We start from the raw sequence: 24,042 nt of genomic DNA, 5'->3' as shown, positions 1-24,042 counted from the left end.
AACCAGGGGTCTGTTTTTAAACGTTGTGTAACCGCAAATGTAAATAATGCAACATGAAAATAATTACGAATTTTCAACATTCGCAACACAAACTGTCTCCAACTGAGTTTTAACCACAATTTTCGTATTTAAGTCGAAACTTTTCGGCAAAGTGAACATTTTGACGCCCAGCCGGCTAGTCTGCTAATTAAGAATTATGTTTGTTAATAGTTAGCTTTTAATTTGTTTCGCCAGTTCCACTATGGGTAATCTAATCTTCAGGTTAAATTCAACCCACTTTGCAGTGTTTTGGTTAATTATGCATGCATTACTAAGTCCACTGGGTATTTAAAACAGTCAACTAGAAAACGGCGTAAATTATTCATCGCAGGGGTTATTTTTTCTTTTTTGTTTCATGGATAATGAAATATAATGAATATGGCAATAAATATTATTTTTTGTACTTATCTATTTTGGTTTCAACAGCTGTATCGTAGATATGTTGGACCGTAACGACGGACTTACATATTTAATCAATCCAAAACAAATAATCTTTATCCAATAAAAAAGAACTGAGACAAACTTGAAGAGATTGATAGGACCAAATGCATTTTTTTCACTTTTAATGAAAAAATATTAACAAAATTAGTTCATCCAGCCCGAAATACTGAGATAACAAAAAAAACAAAGGACAGACAAATAAAAAAAATAAAACCCTCTTTCTTTTTCAAGTCGTTTAAAATATGTTTATATTATGTGTACCTTCATTTTGTTTAGGAACGAGAAGTTCTACACGTGCTGCGACGAGCCGTACCTGGACATCACCTTCAACATCACGATGAGGAGGAAGACCCTCTTCTACACCGTCAACATCATCATCCCCTGCATGGGGATCTCATTCCTCACCGTCCTCACGTTTTACTTGCCTTCGGACAGCGGAGAAAAGGTTTGTCAAGTTACTTATAAGATTTTTATTAGGGTTGAATTTTTAATAATAGAAGTGAATGAAGTGAGTGAATGAAGAAAAAAATACATTTATAGAGCTTAAACTCATTTTATAGTAATATATAAGCTCTTTGTATGTGAGCTTGTGGGTAATCCAAATCTTTAAAATAGACCAGTACTTAACGCGACTAAAATGTTCAGAATTCCCACCGCATTCACAGCTGCAAAAACTGTAAATACAACGTATCTTAATATTCCTTTTGCCTTAATTTTCTAACAGTCTTACATCCTCAAAAATTGGTTTCTAGTCAAGTCTTATTGTACATAAGGTAGGTATCCACAAAGACCTCTTACTAACTCAGTTTCGATTTGGAACCGTAGTTTTTTTTTAAATATAGCACGCAAAGCCTACTAAACTTTAAACCATCTTTACGCGATCGACTTAAACAAAATTCCGAAAAAACATAACCGTTCACCTTTTTTCTACGTTAACCCTAATCGTATCTCCTTTAGGGTTCAGCAACACATAAATCTCTCACGCACACATTAATCACATGTGTTTAACGTGTGATTTATATTCTTATACCAAATCTATGTTCGGAACAAATATATCTGTTGGCTTCCAAATATTAGGATGTGGGTTCGAAAATAAAACCAGAAGAGAGAACGAAACATCGGAGTATGTAATAATTAACATAATGAGTACAATTACTAATATGTAGTAATAATTATAAGATTTTTTTGAAGTAGTCAAATCACAATGATCGTTAAATTTTGGTTATACGTAAAAACCTTCAACAGCCCTGTTTTGTAACTACATTACACACAGAACGTTTTCATAAGCTTATTATAAACTTTAAAAAAATATCCATTAAAAAGTTAAAACCAAGATACTTTTCCATGGAAATGATAAATTAATTAGTATTTCACTCACAGACCCCATCTTGCATAAGATGGCTTCGCATGAAAATTAATGAGATTGAGTGCAGAAATAAATGAATATTGTAAATATCCTTCCGAGATTTCAGATAGATAATACTGCGGTATTAAGATTGTCTAGTCAGCGGCAAACGATTACGTACCGCCGCCAGGGGACGCTCCCCAAAATATCCGCCTCGCATCCCATAATGCTGAATCCAAGTTATATTATTTTTCTTTGATAACGCCATTCGATTGCTTGCGAAGTATATTCTTTTACCTTAACCGTTTTATATGTTGCTTATTGTAGTTGTTACGTAGTGATTGGTTTGTTTATAAGATGGCAGAAAGTATCTAAAAAAGAGGCTATTTCACTAAATATCAAGTGATTTCATAATAAATGTGAATTGATTCGTCTAATGTGCATTTTGTACCATATATATAACACTATTAATGACTGTTTAATGCTGAAATACTTTAAATTCCGTAAATTCGATATCATTAGTTGACTTCATAAACTTACTAGCAATATACTAGATGTGTTATACCGATAAATAAACAAAGGAAAACGTTTTGTGAATGGAATCGAAGTTATAACAGAGAGTGTTTTGGCCACCACATGTGCATAATCAATCTAAGAGGTTTTACTTGGACCCCGTAACCACTTATTGAGTTTTTCATTAAAACCCAGACCCTAGTCACAACAGACAGAATCACCGTTTAATATTGCCCGTCCATTGAAGAGAGACGATTCTTCGAATTAGGAAAACAGAAAATATAAACCAATAGTATTGTATAGTCTTCTTTTCTCTCCTCCTATCTACAATTAATATTATACAGCTGAAGAGATTGTTTCTTTTTATAAAGTAGCAAAATTTTAACGTAGTTTTTCTTAACGTTATTAAATTTCAGTGAACATCTTAGGGATATCGCTGTTTTTACATAGCTCTGCATTAAAGTAATTACTGATGTTACGCCGCTGCGAGACCGGGTTTTAGAGTATTTGCAATATAGAAATTGTTTGTTCAACTTCCTTTCCAGAATTACTTTAAACTATCAAACCAAATTCCTCAGTCATATTTTCATAATAATGCGATAAAGTCGCGGGCAACAGCTAGTTCGAAAATATTTTTTAATGAGACTATGCTTTAAATGGCCGCTACAACAACAGCTATCGTCAATACAAAATGTTTGATTAACGGCCGCTTTCTATATTAGATCCCGAATCTAAGATTCCGATCAATCCAGATTTTACTCAATCCCTCGATTGAGCTTGAATCTGCATTTCATTAATCGATCTCGTCTCGAAATCCATCGAAAAAAAACGGATAGATCGCCCTGCTAAACGTTTTGTTTTACGCATGTGCAGAAAAAGTACTTCAGCGATTATTAATGAGTAAAATGGTGGCTTTTTCCTTAGAGCTTATCTATTTTATGTATAATCACTAGAAATTGCAAAAAATACAAAAATAAAAGATTGGGAAGTCGTAGCGGACAAATACTGTAATTCTACCTCAAGATTAGAAAAAGCATAAACGACAAAAAACGTTTATTGATGAGCAACGGAACGTCAGTCAATCAAAAAGTTGTCAGTCAGTTTGACATTAACATAATATATATTAAAATCGCAAGTTTATTTGTTGTTTGTTTTTCCGATGTCTCAGTTATAGAATAGAATACAGCGGTAATATTCGAGCGCGTTCAGAATAAGTTCACGCGCCATCTGTACAAGAAACTGTATGGGGTGTATCCTTTCTACCTACTCATGGATCCCACTCTATTCTGGGCATGGTTTGCAATAATCAACTGTATATGAGACGGGAGGCTGCACTGGTCGTCTACTTGTTGAAGGTGCTTCGTGGAGTGGAGAATCACCCGGAAGTATTGCAGCGCTTGAGTGTGTGTACCGGACCGCTACGTGTGGCGGCGGCGATGCCCGCACCTACTGATAGTTCCTACAGCGAGAATATATTTGCTCGCCAAAGCACCTCTTACAAGAGCTCTCCACACCACCGACTTCTTCAAAATCAGACTGACGTGTTTATGTGTTTTTAATAATGTAATGTGTTTCAATTTTTGTTTAGTTTAAGTTCTTTGCTGTCGCATTAGGGTAAACCCTGTAATGATACTTCATGATTTTAAATAAATAAATCAAAACGAGAATATTATAATCGTTATCTATTCATTCCAGTATTACAGATATTGGTAAAAGTGTACTTAGTACACAAAAACTATAATACCGAAAGCAAAAAAGTTTAAGCGTCAGCTTATGCTAAGCAATCCAAAAGAATTACTGAGCGCTGGTCTTCAGCTTAAATCCTTGACTCCCGTTTACAAGTAAAGTACAGAACAACCACTCGATACCTACATCACAATCACAATTACAAATTTTAAGGACAGAGTTTGTTCTACTTCGCTGTCACTACTATCCCAGTCCGATAGCTGAGCTAATACTTCAAGATCGCTATCACTATCACTTGAAAATATTTCCATTTTAACAGATTTCTCATTACAATCCGTAAAAAATTGGGGATCGCAATTATAGATCAAAAACGTCAAAAATCGATTTGTCAAAACCAGAGATCGGTTATAGACTTAGATAGAAAACGCATAACTGTCACTTTCATACAAATACCAATCTAAAATCTCGATCCGCCCTCCCAAAGATAGATTGAAGAAAAAGATCGAGAAAACGATCCATGGATCGGTTATAGAAACACTAAAAGTAGAAAATGGATTAAAATGTCAATCTCGATCCGAAAATTAGGGATTGAGATCGAATATAGAAAGCGGCCGTAAATGAAATTGTCATTTCGTTTCGATCAGTCACATGTTTTCGTCAAGTCATCTCCATACATACGAGTTCTTCCTTTTTCTACCTACGTGAATGTCTGCCGTAATGTCACTGGGCTAAAGGGGCAGACAGTTAAACATGAATTGTATAGGTGTGTGCGTAACTCACACTCGTCGTCACATTTAAAAACAAGATCATTAGTACCGAATAGGGATGATGACAATTTTTTTTTTTGCAGTATCCTTCTTTTAGTTTTTTGTATAATAATGGATACGTATTTTTTAGTTTGTCCCGCAAACATAAATTGACCAAATTACAGTGAATGAAACTTACGCGTGACGTCACGATTGAGTATAAATTTTACTCTATCGTTACGTCAAAAGCCCCCTCTCCTAAACTTTAAAGCAGTTAATCTTTGTCAGTTCTAGTTTTTCTGAAAAAGAAAAAAATACGTGTCTCATACTTTTCAATTATCTAACTGAGGGACTAATGAGATTTTTTTTATACCCAGTCATCATCCCTATTCCCCAATCAAGTACAAACCAGCAAACAAGAGCTTGTTGTAATTAAGATTGTTGTAATTTAATCTAAATGTGCAAAAGTTCCTACATTGGTATTGAAACGAGTTTCAAAACAAATTAACAAAAATGTTTCAAATTTTGTTGGAAGTTTGGGGCCGCGAACTTTCTCACTGAATATTGTTACAAACCCCGAGGTTCAAATTACTCGAATACGATTACTGATGGATTTCTTTATTACTTTTTATAAAACTTTATTATATTACCATAAATGGGATTCTTCTTAATTTCAGGCATCTGAATGTAGTCAGGAGAAAAACAAATATTTTTGTTATACTAAAATGTGTTTATAACCTGTTTCGAAAAAGTGTTAGTACTGGTTTAAATATTAAGAACACAATCGCACTTCAAATAGAAACGAAGCTTGATGGATATTTTATTGGATACAACGACAGCAGTTTCACGTTAAATGAAATAAAAATAGAGTCATCCAGTCCGAAGTACTAAGGTAACGAACATAAAAAAGAGACGAATTAAGAACCTCTTCCTTTAGTGCAAAAAGGTCTCATTTGTGGCGGACAGTGAGGGCACTGTACGAATCACAGCAAATAAATTTTATGACCCATCAAATTTACGATCGTAACAAAGGTTGCTTAACCTCGATCTTTATTTTCATTGTTACAGCGGCAACAGATATACAACATCTGTGAATATTTCAACGGTTGACGCTTTAAAATGCCTTTGTATTGATGATAATGTAAAACGATATTAACAAATCAATCCAATCCGTAGTCAAACAATTTAGAAAAATTAAATGAAGCTTTAAAGTTAAATTAAACAAATTTTGATATCACTAGCTACGACTTTAAGTGTGCCAACCATATTTCAACTTCAGGATTTAAATACAAAATTTTAGAAAAATAGAGCAAATTCTTGCATCAAAGATACGCACAAACTCACAAAATATACAACACTTTTTTCATAATCCAGCCATAAGCAATGACTATAATGCAAAAGGCTTCATCAGCCCTTTTCCCACGGCCCCGCTGAGACTAAGTAAAGACACTAATTGAACATAATGTGTTGTAACCGAACACTCGGAACATCTAACTCCTTAACTAAGGGTACTTTACCTAGTTAAAAAGTTTGATCCCTGAATGTAGTCTGAGTGCCCCACTGGCTCACTGTCGATGAACTTACACACTAATAATTAGCAATTTATGGGAACTTTACTCTATCCTGTATAATTCCATTTCGAAGTACTGTGAGAGGGAAATAACTGTGGATCTGTACGATACGCTAGCATGTCTAAATTGCTCGTCCGATTTTGATAGAACATTTCATCGGCCTAGCCTTTTTCCAACTAATCTATGTTGGGGTCGGCTTCCAGTCTAACCAGATTCAGCTAAGTACCAGTGTTTTACAAAGAACGACTGATTATCTGATCTCTTTAAACGATTTTGGTAAAACAAGATCAAGCAAAGATACCGGTCTATCGACGGTGGTAGACCTATGTGCAAAAAAAAAACAAATTCATCATATAGTTATTAAACTGCAGCGTAAATCGTAGTATAATAATTGCTTTTAATAATTAGTTTAATATCTGTCTAAAATTAAAACGAAGCCCGTCTATTTGATTGCCCAATTTTTTTGAATGTCTTTTAATATTACCTCTCATAGACGCCGAGAATGCAAGTGAATCCTGGCACATTAGATCACACCCCAAACTTCGAAAATAGCCCCAGTTGCTATCAAACTTCCAACCTTATTTTTGAGGTAGTAAGAATTCTTTTCGATAAAAGCTGTGGATATTAAGGTTATGTAATGTGACGTCATTTTCGTTCCTTGTTAAAAGTTAAAGGCATTAACTAAGTTCGTCCTATTAAGTTATAAGCGGGCCATTAAATGCTAGGTGCTGTGATATAGTTTAGTTAGATTAAAACTATTTTATACTTGATAATAATACTATGTTAATATGGTTAATGTTTCTAGTTTGGGGTAGAATGTTTATTTCATTAAAAGTAGTACAGTAAAGTTCTTTGTACTAATGGACTTTAGTAAAGGGTACTAAGATTGAATTTTTTGACAAAATTAAATTAGAAAACTTTTTATTATTTATTTCATTTAATACTTTATGTACACACAAAAGTAGTGATATTTGTAAATTGCATAACCATTTTGACTTTCTAAACTTTCTTAAAAAAGATATTAAAAACAAGAATTTGGGATTCTTCCTTTGCACCACTAAACCACACATTCGATTAGAAAAATAGGTCTACATCAAAGAATAAAAAACGTTTATATACATAGTTGTAAAATCATATTTCTATCTTATTCCCACGGGAACGGAAACTAGACATGTAAAACGCGGAGCGCTGCTATAAAAATCCAATTAAGGATAGGACTTTATTTTTCATCCCGGTTCGTAGGAATTTCTGGTAAATAAACTCTAAGTCGATTTAATGAAAAAACCCTTTCAAGTGCAAGTCGGGTTAGCGATACTGAGAGTTCCGTACAAATAGATAAAGAAAAAATAGGTTTGCAAAAAAAAAACACATGAAATTGATGAACGTAGATACCAATCCTTACTTATCTTCTATGTGAATCATCATTGGCCTAGCCTTTTCCCAACTATGTTGGGGTCGGCTACCAGTCTAACCGGTTTCAGCTAAGTACCAGTGTTTTACAAGGAGCGACTGCCTATCTGACCTCCTCAACCCAGTTACCTGGGCGACACGATACCCCTTGGTTAGACTGGTTGTCAGACTTTTCAAGCTTCTGACTACCTGTAACGACTGTCAAAGATGTAACAATAACAGCCGAGACCCACCATTTAACGTGCCTTCCGAAATACGGAGGAACTCCTTATGACAAAGATGGTCACCCATCTACGGACCAACCGCGTCAAGCATAGCTTAACCTGTGATCGTTTCACTTGTGCGGTTATAGCTTAGCCACGAGCTCCTCCTCTTCTCCTATCTTCTATGTGAATCATGGTGTATTTTCCCGGAGCGGCAAAAAGCACATCATCTGTGACATCTAACAGACGGATGGATGGATGGAAGTGCAAAAGAGGAGCCTTAACAATAAGGTTCCTTTTGTCCTTTTGGGTACAGTACCAAAAAGGTGCTACATTTCTCAAAAACCAACCACTCATCTCATAATTGTTAAAACACTACATGACTTGACTTTTGAAATAGTTTTCTTCACACCCTAGCATATGACCTCTATTCGTTACGACCTATAAACTTTTACAGTATACACTTTATTATTTATTTTTAAAGTGGTATTAAACTGAAGATGAGACTTCAAGTCTACCTAAATGTTTTATAAGACCTCTGGGGCTATAAAAGAGTCGAACAAACTCGTCAAATTTAGTTTTATGTTTTTTGGTAAAATAAATTGATACTCATAATGCCTCTACGAGTCGTTTCGCCCTTTTTTTTAGCGAATGCCTTTTTAATGAGCGTTTAGGCACTTGACTATACGCAAGGACTTGTAAATGGATGTTATTATTTTTGTAAGGACTTTCTGTATTACAAATGAAGGGAAAAAGTCTTATTCTTTTTAAACTTGAAGTTGGTGTAACTACTTTTTTATAATTCTTTAAAGTCGGTTTCACATCACATCACATCATCAGCCTATCGCAGTCCACTGCTGGACATAGGCCTCTCCAAGTGCACGCCACTGAGATCGATTTTCGGCTTCTCGCATCCAGCTCCTGCCAGCCGTCTTGCACAAGTCATCACTCCACCGTGCCTGAGTTGAGTTATTTAGTTGTTGAGTTAGTTATCGAGATTACTAGACTATGTAGTTTCACGTGATTAAGGACTCTACTCAGGACCGAAGCTGGTCCCGCGATCAAAGATCAAAGTATGTGCGTAAAATTCTGGAAGAAAAGTTTGCATTATAGAAACGAGACAGACCATTATAATACGTGTCGTTGCGCATATCGCTTTCAAAACAGGCCTTCAAAATCCCTTTATTATGTCCAGTTTTATCCGGACCCTAGCTATGGTATTACTGAAGCAGTCAGATCCAAAGTCTGAACATGTTTTAAAGGCGCAGCAATACAATTTTAATATACAGTTACTAACACACTATTTTCTTGTTACCAGGTGACGCTATCCATCTCGATATTGATCAGTCTCCACGTGTTCTTCTTGCTGGTCGTGGAGATCATCCCGCCGACGTCACTGGTGGTGCCGCTTCTCGGGAAATATCTTATATTTGCTATGATATTAGTGTCTATAAGGTAAGATGGATTCATTATTCATGTATGTAGGTATGAATGTTATTTTTTTCTTTATATATAATTTATTTACGATGTACTTCGGAGAGGGCATTTCGCCGCTTTTAGAAGTACTTCAGTTGTGGAAAAGAGACCAGTTAATGTCGCGTATGCGCTGTCACACTTCCACAGCTAACACAGCACAGTAAACGTATTGTATTACTTTAACGTGGTATGCCCTCTGATCCTCTCTTTTTCTATTAAGTATGCATAAATCAAAAATAATAACATAAAGTTTGAGGCAGAGTCGCAATAGTATATTTTTTTCAGAATAAATAAAAGTATAAAATTTTCTTTCAATGATGTATTTTCAAACGGTGTTTGTACAACTTAAATCTACAACATTTCCGAAAAGAGAAAAAACTATCAACATCGCGAATAAAGCAAGATGGAAGCGACATTATCTTGTAAGCAACGTCTCTAATATTCTTAAAAGTGTCAGCTTTATGTGTTATTTACGATATAATAATATTTACGACGCCATTTTCTTGTTAACGACGATTCTAGTGTCATATTTATACAAAAACAGAAATATCATATGTTGACAAGATTGTTTGTAGCACATCGTAACATGTTATGGTATTCAGAAATCTTTCGAAGCACGTACGAGATTTTAAGTTCAAATAAAGTATATTTTTTATTTTATTTTAAGGGAATAAAGTTGTTTTTTCAACGGCACGACGTAACAAAGGATTATAATTATGTTCTTTGCTACTTATTAAATCCTTATTGTGTTTCGAACGCGGTAAGGTTGGTATCGAACAAAGAACTCTAAACCAGAAACAATAATCACGATATTATAGTATCTTAGGAAAAGATTAGTTATTAGAAATTCATTTTGGTTATCATTATTTGAATAAACGAATAATATACCTAATATTACATTTTTAATACAAGTTTATCTAGCCAATATATAAAAGCTATGACATAATTTAATTCCAGTCAAGATTAAATACAAAATTGAAAAAAAAAAAACCACAATTTCTACCTCAAAAGTTTCACAAAGATTTTAAATCCAAAAAGCAAATTCTTTCTCCAAGTTTTATCATAAAGTGAAATATAGCGACGTAAATCTTTCCTTTTTATTAAGATTGTTTCGAAACAAAGTGCACTTACTGAGTCAAAGGTTCTCTTGTCCGGTTCGTTTCGATTCGTGGCAACACTGAGCTCTGTAGACTTGCCTTCTCAGTAACCTCGCTATCTTGTGATTAAAATACAAAATAAAGTTGACGTACCGAGATATTTTGTAAATAAATTGTGAAACAATGAGAAAAGGTTTGATTTGAGGAAAGGCTGTTTTTGGAACGTTTGGATGCAAATATTCTGTGTCATTCAGATGTCATTACATTGAAAGTGTCTTTTTAAATACTTTCGAAACGTTAATATTAGTGATTCTAGTTATGCTATAACAAATTGTTGTGGTATTATACCTCAAGAAATGACTGTTTTAAGAGTACAAATTTTAAACATAAAACAACAACATATCATAACAAAACTTTGGCATAATATATATGAAATCAGAACTAAAAAAAAACAATATAAAAGTTGTTCTATTTTCCTTTGCCATCTTCTTATCACAGTCATCATCCGGTCGCAATCCAATGCTGGGCACATGCCTGACCCAAATTTTCTTAGCAATCATTTAAATGAATTAAATTCAATAAATCCCTTATCAATCAATACAATAATTTCCATCTCCATAACAATCTATACTTTAATTACGCAAAAAGTTTTAAATATTTTGGACAAAAATGTAATTCTATTTGAACATGGCATCGTGGGCGGCCCTAACCATATTTCCATATAAATTAAAAGGTGCTTTTCAAACAGGATATTAGATTGCTTGTCCTAGCTTCAAAAGGATTTATATTTATACAGGGTCCATGTTTTTGAAGTCAAAGTATCACTTGATAATGTTAGAAACAAGTTGATAACTTTTGTTGACGCGATCAAGTTAGAAAGTTTTGATGTGCGAGTGATATTTGACTAAATATTGTAGTTGATTTAATGATGTAAATAAGATTTTGCTTCAGTTTTCAGTAGGTTTCGTTTTTGAGCGTTAAGTACGTTGATATGTCATAATATTGATGTTGTACAAGTTATTTGATTTTCTACATTTGTCAATTACGCATAGATTAAATTTAAAATTTTAGTTAAGTTTAAAAAACTTAGATTTGAGTTATTTTGGCAAAGTTCAGTAATGAATCAAAAGATATCATTGAGTCGTTTTTTTTTGAGAACGCGGGAGTTGACATTCCACAGAGAAGAAATGTCGCAGTAATGTTGAAAAGTTAATTAAAACATTATTTTGTGTAAAGATTTCACTAACATTCTTTAATTTTCCATCAATTAAAATACAAACACCACAATACAAATTATTCGTTATAAGTAAGTTTTCCACACAGTTACAATTACCGCAGCTTCAAACAAACCAGCTTGCATCAATGGCTGCGATTCGAATCACGATGTATTATTCAATCACTCGCGAGTAAACAATAACATAATACGTCTATTCACGTTAACTAATTCACAATAAACTAGTTTACAATAAACAGTTTGCGAACTGTCGTTTCCCACGGGAATCACTATTTATGATTTGTCTATTCTGATTCGAAATTAACCTTAAACTTTATTCATTTGTCTGTTTAATTCAATGCTATGTTCGTTTTCGTTTTAGAATAGAAATAACGTTTGACGATTAATTAATAGCAAGAGATATATTTTAAACACAATTTAATTTTGTAAAGATTTTTAGCTTAATGAGGAGTCTTAGACTCTTTTTTGAAAATCCATTGTTTTATTTTGGTCATCATGATGATGATAAAATATTTTTGTTTTTGTGATCCCAATATTTGTTTTTTTTTTATGATTTAACTATATTATTACGAGTATTCAGAAACTCATTAAGAATCATTCGTTTTGTAATCGAAAATTGAAAGGTTATTAAGATATTGTTTTAGACCAACTAGAAGAAAAAAAAACTTTCTGACTCGAATATATTTTACATTTTGATTTAATAAAACTCTTAGAATAGCTTTCAAACCATATAATACTAGAAAAGATATTGCATTACGAAGGTTTATATCCGTAATATCAGTTTCCTGAAGGCACAGTACGACCTACTTGATGTGAACTTTAATATATTTCCATTTCATTTCTTTTTGCTTGAATCGAGAATATAACATTCAGAGAAGTAGGATTTATCGATACAAACTTCATTTATAACGAATGTATTTCATTCTATAAGAGGATTATAAATATGAATGCACATGGTGAAGTAGGGCTTATAAATTTATTGGAATAGGAAATATTCGCACTGAATATATGTATTTACAAATAAACAAACAGAATTAATACTAAAATGATGTATGAGAATTTAACATATTTCAATTTTGTAAACGGTTCACAAAATTAAAATCATAGTTTTGCTAATATTTATTTAGGCACTGTGATATTAAACTGTTGCTCCGAATACAACTATTAACTCACCAATATAAAATTATTACGGTCAAAGTGTTATCGGTTGTATTAGGTAACATTATGTTCCGTTAATTGCGTCCGTACCTGTAAGTAATCACAGCTTTTATTGCTTTTAGTATATGTGTGACGGTAGTGGTCCTGAACGTCCACTTCCGTTCGCCGCAGACCCACCGGATGGCGCCGTGGGTCAAGCGGGTCTTCATACATATCCTGCCGCGGCTACTCTTCATGAAAAGACCGCAGTACAAGTTCGACACCACGAGGTGAGTACCAACGCTTTCTAAACTCTAAACTTCTCAACAACTTTCGCAATTAAAGTCGAATTAACTCGGACTTAACTCGTTTATGAAATTGTTTCTTTAAATGAAGGTTCGCGCGGTCCAGCTCGTAAATCCTACCGCGGATCAGTAACAAGTCTAAATTAATTATAAGTTCAAAAGACTCGCCGGGAGCGCCGCCCGCACCGCAGCGCGCGCCTCCTCGCTCGCGCGGCTCTTGCTTCACTCAACTTTTATATTAAGCGTCAACTTACAAAGCAAAAACGGAACGAACGAAAAGATTGCGTCCATGAAAATTGTTAAAAGCTTGATACAACACAAGTCGTCTTTTTGGGCGCCTATTTAATGAAATCTTTTCAGTTTTTACACCTTTGCCAGTCTGGGCTCATATTTTAATTTTATGACGAGAGCTCAGCAGCCTTTTTGTGAGATGTTTATGCTTTTAGCTTACACAAAAAGGTTTTTATGTTGCGTCTGAAGTAGAGCTTGTTATCGTGTATCTTTGAGCGTTAGTAGATTATTTATCAAACACAAACATCTCGTGTAATAGTAAGCTATCAACTAAACACTATTCGCGCAATTACATCGGGTCTAACAGCTCCCCAGCGCTAATGCTCAAACTGTTGATTTGTATTTAGGTCTGTCAGTTAACCGGTGCATGAATTATTCGTGCGGATAGCCACTGGGCATCGTAATTCCCTTAGGCAGCAAGTGCTATAAGGCCGGCCATCGGTGTGGTTACACAATTACCGCATATTACGTAATTGGAGCACTGAGACAGATTACGGCCTCCGTCCGGAATCCACGAAATCTATCGCGAATGTATTGAGTTTGAAATGTACGCTGAGTTAATGCTTGACTGATTTCATTGGATAGACGAGTGGGTGAAATCACCACGATCCCCGCTTAGGTCAAGCATTTCAGTGACCCACCCCTAGTTCTTTGTACAAGTGACTTGAATGTTTATATAACCCCAGACACATAGATAAATTTTCAAAATGCTCTAGTCATTCATTTATATAAAATAAAACTAAGGTGCTGTAAATAAAAAAATCGGTATCATTTTCAGCTTTGCCCCAAACTATGTTTGAGACACTTTCTAGACTCATCTAATACGTGGGTATCTGTATCTACATAGAACGACTGCGTATCTGGTATCCAGAACCGTATTTTATCAATATGTAAAATGAGGTTATAAATAAAAATGTTTATTCATCGTGCGCTGAGTGGATCGTGACAACTTTACCACCTATATTGGTTTGCATACATCTTTATTTAGTGGCATATGCGAGCAGGTGTTAGTACGGTGTATTATCTATACAAACAACGACTGTGAATGAAGATGAGGGTGAAAACGGCGACAATATTGTAAAGGCTTTTAGCTAATATATCGGTGAATATCTCGTCACTCCCATAAAGTACCATGGGACATAGGTAACTCATTACAATATGTGCTAAGTTCAAACTCTACCATTTTTTCTAAAGTGTTGGAAAACACTGACTTGATAATCAGAAACATTTAACAGATTTGAATCTTGTGACTTTTTTAAATAACTTCTACAGTTACCTACTACAGTTTTCTTTCTGTTGACGTTTCTTCACGTAAACCGAACGTAAAACGTAAAGTATCAGACTGCGATCTGCAATTGAGTCAATTTAACGACACTGGTTCCAGTACTAAAGAGAGTAAGGGCACTATCTCCTACGTGAAAAGTAGGAAATAAAACAGCATACGACTGTTTGTGCTTTATACATATACTTAAGTAAAAAATTAAAAAAATATTTAACTAACACATTACCTTAATATTTATATACTATACTTAATTTACATACCTAGATATCTATGTATAAGAAATGTTTAACGAGATCCAACAGACAAACTATGTCGATAGTTTTGTTGGACATTGCATCAGATTTAATGTTTTTTATCATGTACCTGTTTAATAAATAAATAAATAAATAATAATAACAATAATAAATATAGGCAATACGGCCGAATGGTTAAGACCACCATGCCAAACTCAGAGTGCAACTTGCCGCTAGTTCGATCCGCGTGTATGACAGCCCCTTGTGTGATCTGCGAATGCTTATCCTGAGTCTAGTTGTTTTCGTGTGGTCTTTGTGCGTGTGGCTCGAATGTTTGTGAAACCCTTTGCGATACAAGAAAGTAAGTAAAGTATAAAAACAAAAATACGTTTCACATTCAAAGTTTAAGTTTCGAATGGTTAAGGTTAAATGTTTAATCGGTCCATAATTTTGATAGTAACTATCGTGAGAATGATTATTATTAAATGATGTAACGGTTTACTCACGCGTATTTATCGGGGTAGCCCGACTAGTTTCGGACCCAACCGGAGTCCTTAATCATAAGCAGCCGCGTCGGGACGGGATTAAGAACTCCGGTTGGGTCCGAAACTATTCGGGCTACCGTTACATCATTTAATAGTCCATAATTTACTCTGATATCGAAACCAGCTCATCAACAAATGTGCTAAGTCCCTAAAAATACAAGTTTCCGATCTCAATAATGTCAAATATTAATATAGTCAGCGTACGACGAAGATAAACAAGTTCTGCCCACTCTTAGCGTACCTATCAATACTTGGTAATGTAAATATTAGCGAATAAGTCGCAAACTTCGTGAACTAGGCCACAGTATGCTTGTTCAGGATATTTGGACTACCGAACAGATCTGTGCAATGTTGTTTTGTTTAACATTTAGTGACATAATAACGGGTAACATTAAGATACAGAATTCATATTGCACGGTAATATGTGAAAAAAAAAATTAACGGGAGTATTAATTTGAATTAGTAGCTGTGAAATGCTTTTAAAATATTTTTATTACAATCTGAATTTGAAATTGCAAGTGTGAAGAACTAAATTAAGTTTTATCAAATACTTGTAAATATTAAACAGTGGCATATAGAACAATATTTCAATAAATTTACAGTTTATTTATTTTCACCGACACAACTCAAATTTCCTAGTAAGACCAACTATGGCGATGTATATCGATTTCAGGAATTCCAACTGAAAAGCGATACGTTTGTAGTGTCCGAGATATTTCGTCGAAATATCGGAGATCCAATGGACTGCGTTCTACGAATGTTATATTAATGGAAATTGTATATTTCTTAGTATTATACCTACAAACATTTCACCTATCATTAAGTACCTACGTACTGACTACTCAACCCACGTTTCAGTGAAAGCATTTGAGTAGCGATTATATTTTTCACTGAATTTCTACTTCCAATATCGCCTGAAACTATATCGAAAAATAAGAACCTTAAAAAGGTTTTTAAAGAACAAGTATCTATCGATAACGTAAACATTTATTCATTCAGCGCATCGCAAATTTATTCCCGATAAACCGGGCTACGGGCTTGGCGCCGTAGGCGGCTACGGCGTAGCTTCCCTATTCATATACAAATTTATTGCTTTTGTCGTAGCTAACCCTACAGAATCTATAGAGAAACTCGGCGTAGTTAATTTAACTGTTATAATATCATCAACGATCAAGAGGTCTCTGGTATTGTTATTATTTCGTATATTTCAATATTCATAAGATCGAGCCTGTTCTGTTAGTTTGGAAGATGTTGTAGTTATCGCTCTTATCTTCCGTCCGTATTTTGGAATAAATTCACAGCGGTATTTATGTTTACATTGTGGTCTCAAATTAATTAGGACTAAAAGCTTGGATTCTGTTTCGAATACTCGATCTTCAATACCTCGACTATGATTAACCAACAGCAGAAAGTCGTGACCAGGTGAGTCAATAACCAGATAATAGTATCGGGTACCACAGGTCGCGGTACACGGCGTGTGGGGTCGTGGTGCGGTGCGGCGGGACTGCGCGCCCTCTGTACCCGTACCGGCTGGCGGCCGCGGACGACGACTGCTGCGCCCCCGGGGCCTGGCCCCCGCCCGCAGCGCCCCCGCGCCCTCTCACCAGGACCCCCAGTAAAGAGGACCTCACGCATACCACTTATCTTAATTCGGGGTAAGTTTTTATAATCTTGTTTAGATTAATTTGGATTTTGTTGTTATTTAACATCGTTTTCTGAATTAAAGTAATAAAATACTAAAATATTTGTATGGCACATACCTCACGACTTCTAAATTGTTGTGGTATATTATGTGGCCTGAATAGTTACAACTGTTTAGTTTGCGATACCGTTAATTTCGATCTTATTACGCATCGGTGTCGACAAACAAATGAACAACTGGCATTGATATTTACAGATATTTTTCAAAGCGGCTTGAAAGTCTGATAACCAGTCTAAGTAAGGGGTATCGTCTTACCCAGATAACTGGATTGAGGAGGTCAGAAAGGCCGTCGCACATCGTAAAACACTAATACCCCAACATAGTTGAGGAAAGGTTAGGCCGATGATGATGATGATGATATTTCAAAATGGCTGAAATTAAGATATGTTTCAGTATGGGGGACAGCAACAGGTTTGGCGGCAGCTGTCTAGTCCACGGGTCCAGTGATGGCGGTGGGGCCGCGGGCCTAGGCCTCGGGGGTCTAGCGGGGCCCGCTGCGGAGGACGAGACCCTCAGCCCCGTGCCAGACCCTCCGCCGGGGTTCAGTCACTCCGCGTGTCCCCCAGAAGTACACAAGACATGCTTTTGTGTTCGTTTTATTGCGGAACATACGAGGATGCTGGAGGATTCCACTAAGGTTCGTATTACTACACTATTATTAGTAACCTGGCAAGCTTTGTTTTACCAAATAAATATTTTCTAGTAAATGTCTTGTGCAAATAATCATGAATTGCAAATAAGTAAAAAGTCACCAGAGATTGGAAAACAGATGTGAGAAAAATAAGAGAGAATATAAAATTAAATAAAAAATAGAATAAGTTTATATAAAAATTGCCCACGCCCATTTTAAGAATATGTTAACCAACTTTGTGATACGATAATTTTATAAATGAAATTCTTGAATTATTTTTTCTTAGTAATTTCTTAGACGCAACTTCTCAAATGCGAAAAATATATAAGTATAGATATTAGTTATATTAACCCAATATATGAGCAATAAAATAATATCACGGTAACAATAAACGTACAAGAATGTTCCATTTAATTATTCATTAGAGGTAATGATCGAAAACAAAAGACAGTTAATACAATTAACCAAGAGTAAATAATTAATGAATAACACGTACGCGACGTGATACTTCATAAATATGCTCATGTACTTGTTTCAAAAGAGGCGCAGTTTATATGAAAACATGCTTTTCATGTTATAAAGCAAATAATGAATCAGAAGGAAATCATATAAGCATGACATTTAATAATATTATGATATATTTAAAACTAGCTGTTGCCCGCGACTTCGTCCCCGTGGGTAGAAGATATAAGTTACCATTTAGACCTGCCCTGTTTTTTTTTCACATTTTCCATTGTATCTTCGCTCCTATTTGTCGCAGCGTGATGGTTTATAGCCTAAAGCCTTCCTCGATGAATGGTCTATTCAACACAATTTGGACCAGTAGTTCCTGAGATTAGCGCGTTCAAACAAACAAACAAAAAGGAAAGAGCATACCTAATAGTCCAATAGATGCTTGTATCAAGAATTTAGTTAAATATATCAATTTCACGGACTATTTTCCAAATATATAAGAAAAACATCTTTTACATTTAAATAACAGAAATGAAGTGTGCATTATTTTTTAGATAAACAGTCATAAAAATAAAAAAAAGCATAATCATAGATGTTATTAGTTTATAAGATCCAAGTAAACCTTTTACAGCTAAGCATTAAATATTTTCCAGTTTTAAACGTTAGGTCAAACTATTACAGGCACATAAAGTATTTTAGTGTTGTAGAGACATCGCCGGCGGCTAGCCGAGCTCAGCGTGAACTAAACTGTTCTGTAGTTTTAATACACTTGAAATGTTATCGTAACCAAGTTTACGTCTTTTATGAGTTACATGCGGGAGAATGTATGATACTTTAACTGGTTTATATAGTATAGTTTTATTTGACTTAGTTTAAATATTTATTTAGGTACGTTAGAGGTAAAACTAGATAGAAATGAAAATTAACTTAGAATTATCTGTGTCGCAATTGACTATGTTAAGAATGTCGAGGTTTTATTTTTTTTTATTCGAATCTCAATTACCTACCTTTTTAGACGATTAGGATGTTAAACTGAATTCAGCTCTGCAATGTTTGTAAAGATTCTAGTAAAAGACGACCACTTAGCCCTGATACAAATGAGTTATTCTGTGTGTCGGTACCTACCTAGTTACTGCACCTGAGTGCACCTACACATTAAAAATCAACTCGCTAAAACATCAATCTTTAAAAACGGATATTTTTAGACTTGGATTTTAATATATTATACTTGCAATAAAACAATGAAAAAACTCAAGCTACAACAAGTACTCAAATGCCAGTCACTTTAAAAACTAAGCCACTGAGGTACAAGCTACATTGACCAAGAATTTATGCCCTTATCGACTCAAAATTATCTGGAAAAGAATTTCAAGTCATTGAAAAGAAACTCCCTATAAACTTTTTAAACGTGTATAACTACTGCAAGCTCTACGCCATTTTGAATCTCCATATCTTTATTCACTTTACCAAACGGGTACTAAATAAGAATGGGCTGCATCCACCATTACCAGCTCCGCATATCTCGGCAACGACGCACTTACATTTGATATTATTACACACTGTTATGATAATCCAGAATGGCAATAAGTATTAATATTCTAGAGATATATGTAACTTAGTGAGGGTGTTCTAATATAGGTCCGGCAGAGATCGCCAAGTTGTGATAAAGACGGTATTATAAGTTATGATTTGTATCGTTAAATTACTATTATAACTATGAGGTACTCACGAAGAATATGTAATACGATATTGTGCTGTAAATGTCTGGACGGTGGGTGTAGGTAGAGAAGTGGCCATTTGGTAGGCATAACTATTTTTAGTATTTGTTGGTTGGTATTTCGGAAACATAGTAGCATAAATTAAATAATAATCATGGTTAATGAGATAGGTACAATCCAGGGACGAACGGGCCGTAACGGACGGATAGACAAAAAGGCAACGGTGCCTCAGCATTAGGATTCCGTTTTTACCCTAAAAGACTATTGCTACCAGTCTTGACTGATATTAAAATTTATATGGTTCAAATTCCAAAGTCCCACAAGTTACGAAAGGTTCAACTGAATGGTCTTGAACCTCGTCAGAAAAAAAATACTTGATTATATAAGTTTTTTTTGGAAATAATATATATCAGCTGTAAATGATTACAGAGGATTTTTTGGACTTTTTAAAAGATAGCTATCTTTTAAAAAGTCCAAAAAATCGTTTAAATCGCTTGACTTCCCAAAACACGTTGAGATCTTAAAGTCAACGTCCAAATTTAACTTTAATATGTATTGACAGGTAAAAGAGGACTGGAAATACGTAGCGATGGTACTGGACCGGTTATTCCTGTGGATCTTCACGCTCGCAGTACTCGTGGGCACAGCAGGGATCATCCTGCAGGCACCGACACTCTACGACGACCGAGTGCCCATAGACAAGCACTTTAACCAATACGCAACCTCATCGCTCGTACGATGTCCCCCACCAACGTAAAATGGATTGTGACGTCACATGTTTAAGGAAATATGACGTCAGAGTATAGTAATCGTCGTTATTTAGGTACCTACATGTTGTATGAAAAACCTCCGCTTATTCCAAGTGTGTTGGTAGAACATTCTAAATGTCTTCTAAGAAACACCGTTTTCGATAGCGTAATTTTAGATAGATAATTATATTTAAATAATACTGCCCTCATAGAAAAACGGTTTCTAGTTTAAAATATTACATGTTATTCGATGTTCATAAATGTGTCGCATGCAATAATTAAATAGCGATTATTTGTACTTCATAGGCCTGTCGAAAATATACCCTGACGTCTTATTTCCGATAGAAACAATTAATATTATGATTAATCAATAAATATTAGCAACGGTGTCTTTATAGGTGCTGTAATTTGTTTGAGAAAATGGTCCAAACGTATTTTGTTAATTTTGCTTTTTTAATTCTCCTTTGAAGGGCTTTTGTGGCGGTTTTCGTGAACAAGTTACAGTGAGACTAGCGCCATCTGGGGGCCTGCCACCAAGTCACAAATTTAAAAAATGTCGGAATTGTGGGAACGTGATAGCGCTCTACATGGCGTAGAGCAGCAGCTCTCTTTCACGACGGTTTCTTGCTCTGAGGTGTTGGTAGGCCCCCAGCCCGCCGTTGTGACAACACCCAACGCACACCCGTCCCGCCCGAAACGTGTTCTATTCCACGACACGAGTCTCTCTTTACGTATCTATAATGTTAATCTTAAGTACTTTCATATCTTTCATATATCTTACTCCTGCACCCTACATTAGTGTTACATTCATAATTATTTAGGTCCTACAACAGTTTGAGATTTTCTCAAACACCCATTATCGTCTATGAGACAATAAAACGTATTGTTTTTCCTAGATTTATTGCATTGTAGTTAATTCTGAGACGATTTCATTAAATTATCATAATTAATACAACCTATAATTATAGATAGAGGTAAGTTAATGAACGAAACACCACCAAAATAAACGTATCTGTGTTCAACTACATCATTTAGTGTTAGGTATTTGTAGTAGCACCATTGTCTAAGCTCGCATTGCCATAGACCAAGTATGCTTCAAGCACTTTGCTGTGTCATACCTACCTATGCATCAGTCAGATCTTTTGAGAGCGTTATTCTCCAAAATGTCAGCGCTTTAATTTCCAAAAATTGCTAACAGAAGAACAGGAATCGTGTTCCATTAAGCAAAGTAATGCCATAATAAAGAAAAAACGTCAAAAACTGCAATAAAAAGCCGAGTCGGCTGTCAAATTGCGTCATCAAAGTGGCAGCAAAATCTCTTCACTATTTTCGCGTATTTTTCTTAACGCCAGAATTTATAATAAAACCATTAATTTGGAGAATAGCCTTGCAGATTTGACACTCATAAAGTTCGTCATTAGTGATATAACGTAGACATCGAAGTCAGGTGTTATATTAAGAGTTTCATAGGCACTAGCTGTAGTCTAATCTATCTTGAATCATGCTGATCTATCGACTAGTTTCTTTCAACTCTTCTACTATTAAGTAATAACTAAATTTTGTCGTAGAATAGAACATGTACTTTAAAATAAGAATATCGATTTTATTATTTATAAGGAATAAGAAACCTATGAAATATATCCATTTTATTGTTAGCTTCGGGAAAACGAGATTATGTTAATAGAATCAATAAATATTGTAATAAATGTGTACAAGCCCAGTGTAAAGTAAAAAAAATATCCTTATGATAATAAGTACAACATAATAATTTACATTAAGAAGATAATTGCTCAATTTTAAAACCCCGTACCTTTATTATTTCTGCTGCAGCTAAAATCGCTTCTAATTTGTTTTTAAGATATCAAAAGCAATCGTACAAGAATGTATTGCATTTAATATCTTCCATAATTATTTAAGTTACTTTAATAATATACTCAATGTAATGCAACGCACTTCTGGATACAGACCCCTCAAACAACGGAGGTCTCAACTTAAATGTCTATATATAACTATATACCTATACGTTTGTTAAATATATATTATACTGTAAATAAAATTACTATATTAAATATACTCGGGGCACGCGTTTGAGCAATAACGGTGCCAAATCTTTGGACAGGAATTGAAATTACATAATAATTTAATATGAAAGATACACAAATAAACACCAAATTTTAAAAATGTTTGTACAAAAATAAATATCGAATATAAACCATTAAGATTTAAAGCTTATTGTACTGACACGATGGAATGATTGTGATGCAATATTACGGGATGCGAGGCTATAGTCGAATATTCAAATGCTTAAACAATATATTATGACTGCACGGGTAGTCGAGTGGTAGGTAAGTCACCACGCCGAATTCACAATTTGCGACGTGTCGCGGTTTCGATCCCCACGTCGGGCAAGCAGTTTTTGATGCACATATTTGTAAACGACATTTCACTAAGTGAGGTTTGAGATACCTAATGCTATGATACACCAAGTCAAATATCTCAAGTATTCGATGCCCTAATTCTCAGCTCAAAGTTATGTACGTATTGCAAAGTATTAAATTGTTAACAATTTCTAAGAACGGTAAAGGAAACCATCGTTGGGAAATCACAAACTTGAAATAAATCAAAGGTGTGTCAAGCCATGGCACGGTCGTACTGACGGTTTAGATATGTGTCAACCATACGGAAATAAGAAGACTTCACAGTGACAGACACAGAATTACACTTAAATCTGTCCCTTTCTAACTTACAAGTACGTCACATTTGTAAATTACTCTTGCTCTTCATTACGAGATAAAACATAGTACATTCGCTTGCTTATCCCCGGTTGACTGGTATATATAATCACTCAATTAAACAATATTACTATCAATAAATTAATTTATTTCACTTATCAATACATAACTTAAACATGAGCTAACAGCGAAATTACAAAAAGTATAAATTTCTAATGAAAGGCATTTAAATATTCGGCTATGTGTGTGTCTATAGATGTCAATAAATGAATAGATGGAGTATTGGTGCGTAGATTAATACCCTAATAAACATTAATAATCTAATATACTTAATTATTAAGATAATACACATTGACTGCTCGCAGTAGAGTAGCGCAGCTCAATTGTAGAAGTATAAGTTTGTAAGTACTTATTTATATTGTTAATAAAACCGTTATATATAGAATTCTTTTTTATTTCAGCTCCCCAAACATTTATGAATTGTGAAGTGTGAGTAGCATGTG

At 34.7% G+C, this 24,042-nt stretch overlaps 1 protein-coding gene across 1 annotated transcript; it reads left to right on the top strand.

The window, feature by feature from the left end:
- Positions 1 to 693: 693 nt before the first annotated feature.
- Positions 694 to 23,984, top strand: LOC113500704 (acetylcholine receptor subunit alpha-like). The gene is made up of 6 exons (XM_026881581.1): positions 694 to 925; positions 9,273 to 9,409; positions 13,042 to 13,188; positions 17,015 to 17,209; positions 17,650 to 17,893; positions 20,621 to 23,984. Exons 1-6 carry the CDS (start codon positions 734 to 736, stop codon positions 20,813 to 20,815), a joined length of 1,110 nt encoding a protein of 369 aa, XP_026737382.1. The 5' UTR covers positions 694 to 733; the 3' UTR covers positions 20,816 to 23,984.
- The last annotated feature ends 58 nt before the right edge of the window (positions 23,985 to 24,042 follow it).

The sequence above is a fragment of the Trichoplusia ni genome, chromosome 14, assembly GCF_003590095.1.
Source record: "Trichoplusia ni isolate ovarian cell line Hi5 chromosome 14, tn1, whole genome shotgun sequence".
NCBI lineage: Eukaryota > Metazoa > Arthropoda > Insecta > Lepidoptera > Noctuidae > Trichoplusia > Trichoplusia ni.
This window is presented reverse-complemented; position numbering and strand designations above follow the sequence as displayed.

What these genes read in the sequence shown, in the direction of transcription:
- LOC113500704 (XM_026881581.1), top strand. Translation starts at nt 734, where the DNA reads ATGTGTACCTTCATTTTGTTTAGGAACGAGAAGTTCTACACGTGCTGC. An exon ending in TACAAGTTCGACACCACGAG is followed by an intron (nt 13,189 to 17,014) that starts GTGAGTACCAAC and finishes CGGGTACCACAG; the next exon opens with GTCGCGGTACACGGCGTGTG. An exon ending in ACCACTTATCTTAATTCGGG is followed by an intron (nt 17,210 to 17,649) that starts GTAAGTTTTTAT and finishes GATATGTTTCAG; the next exon opens with TATGGGGGACAGCAACAGGT.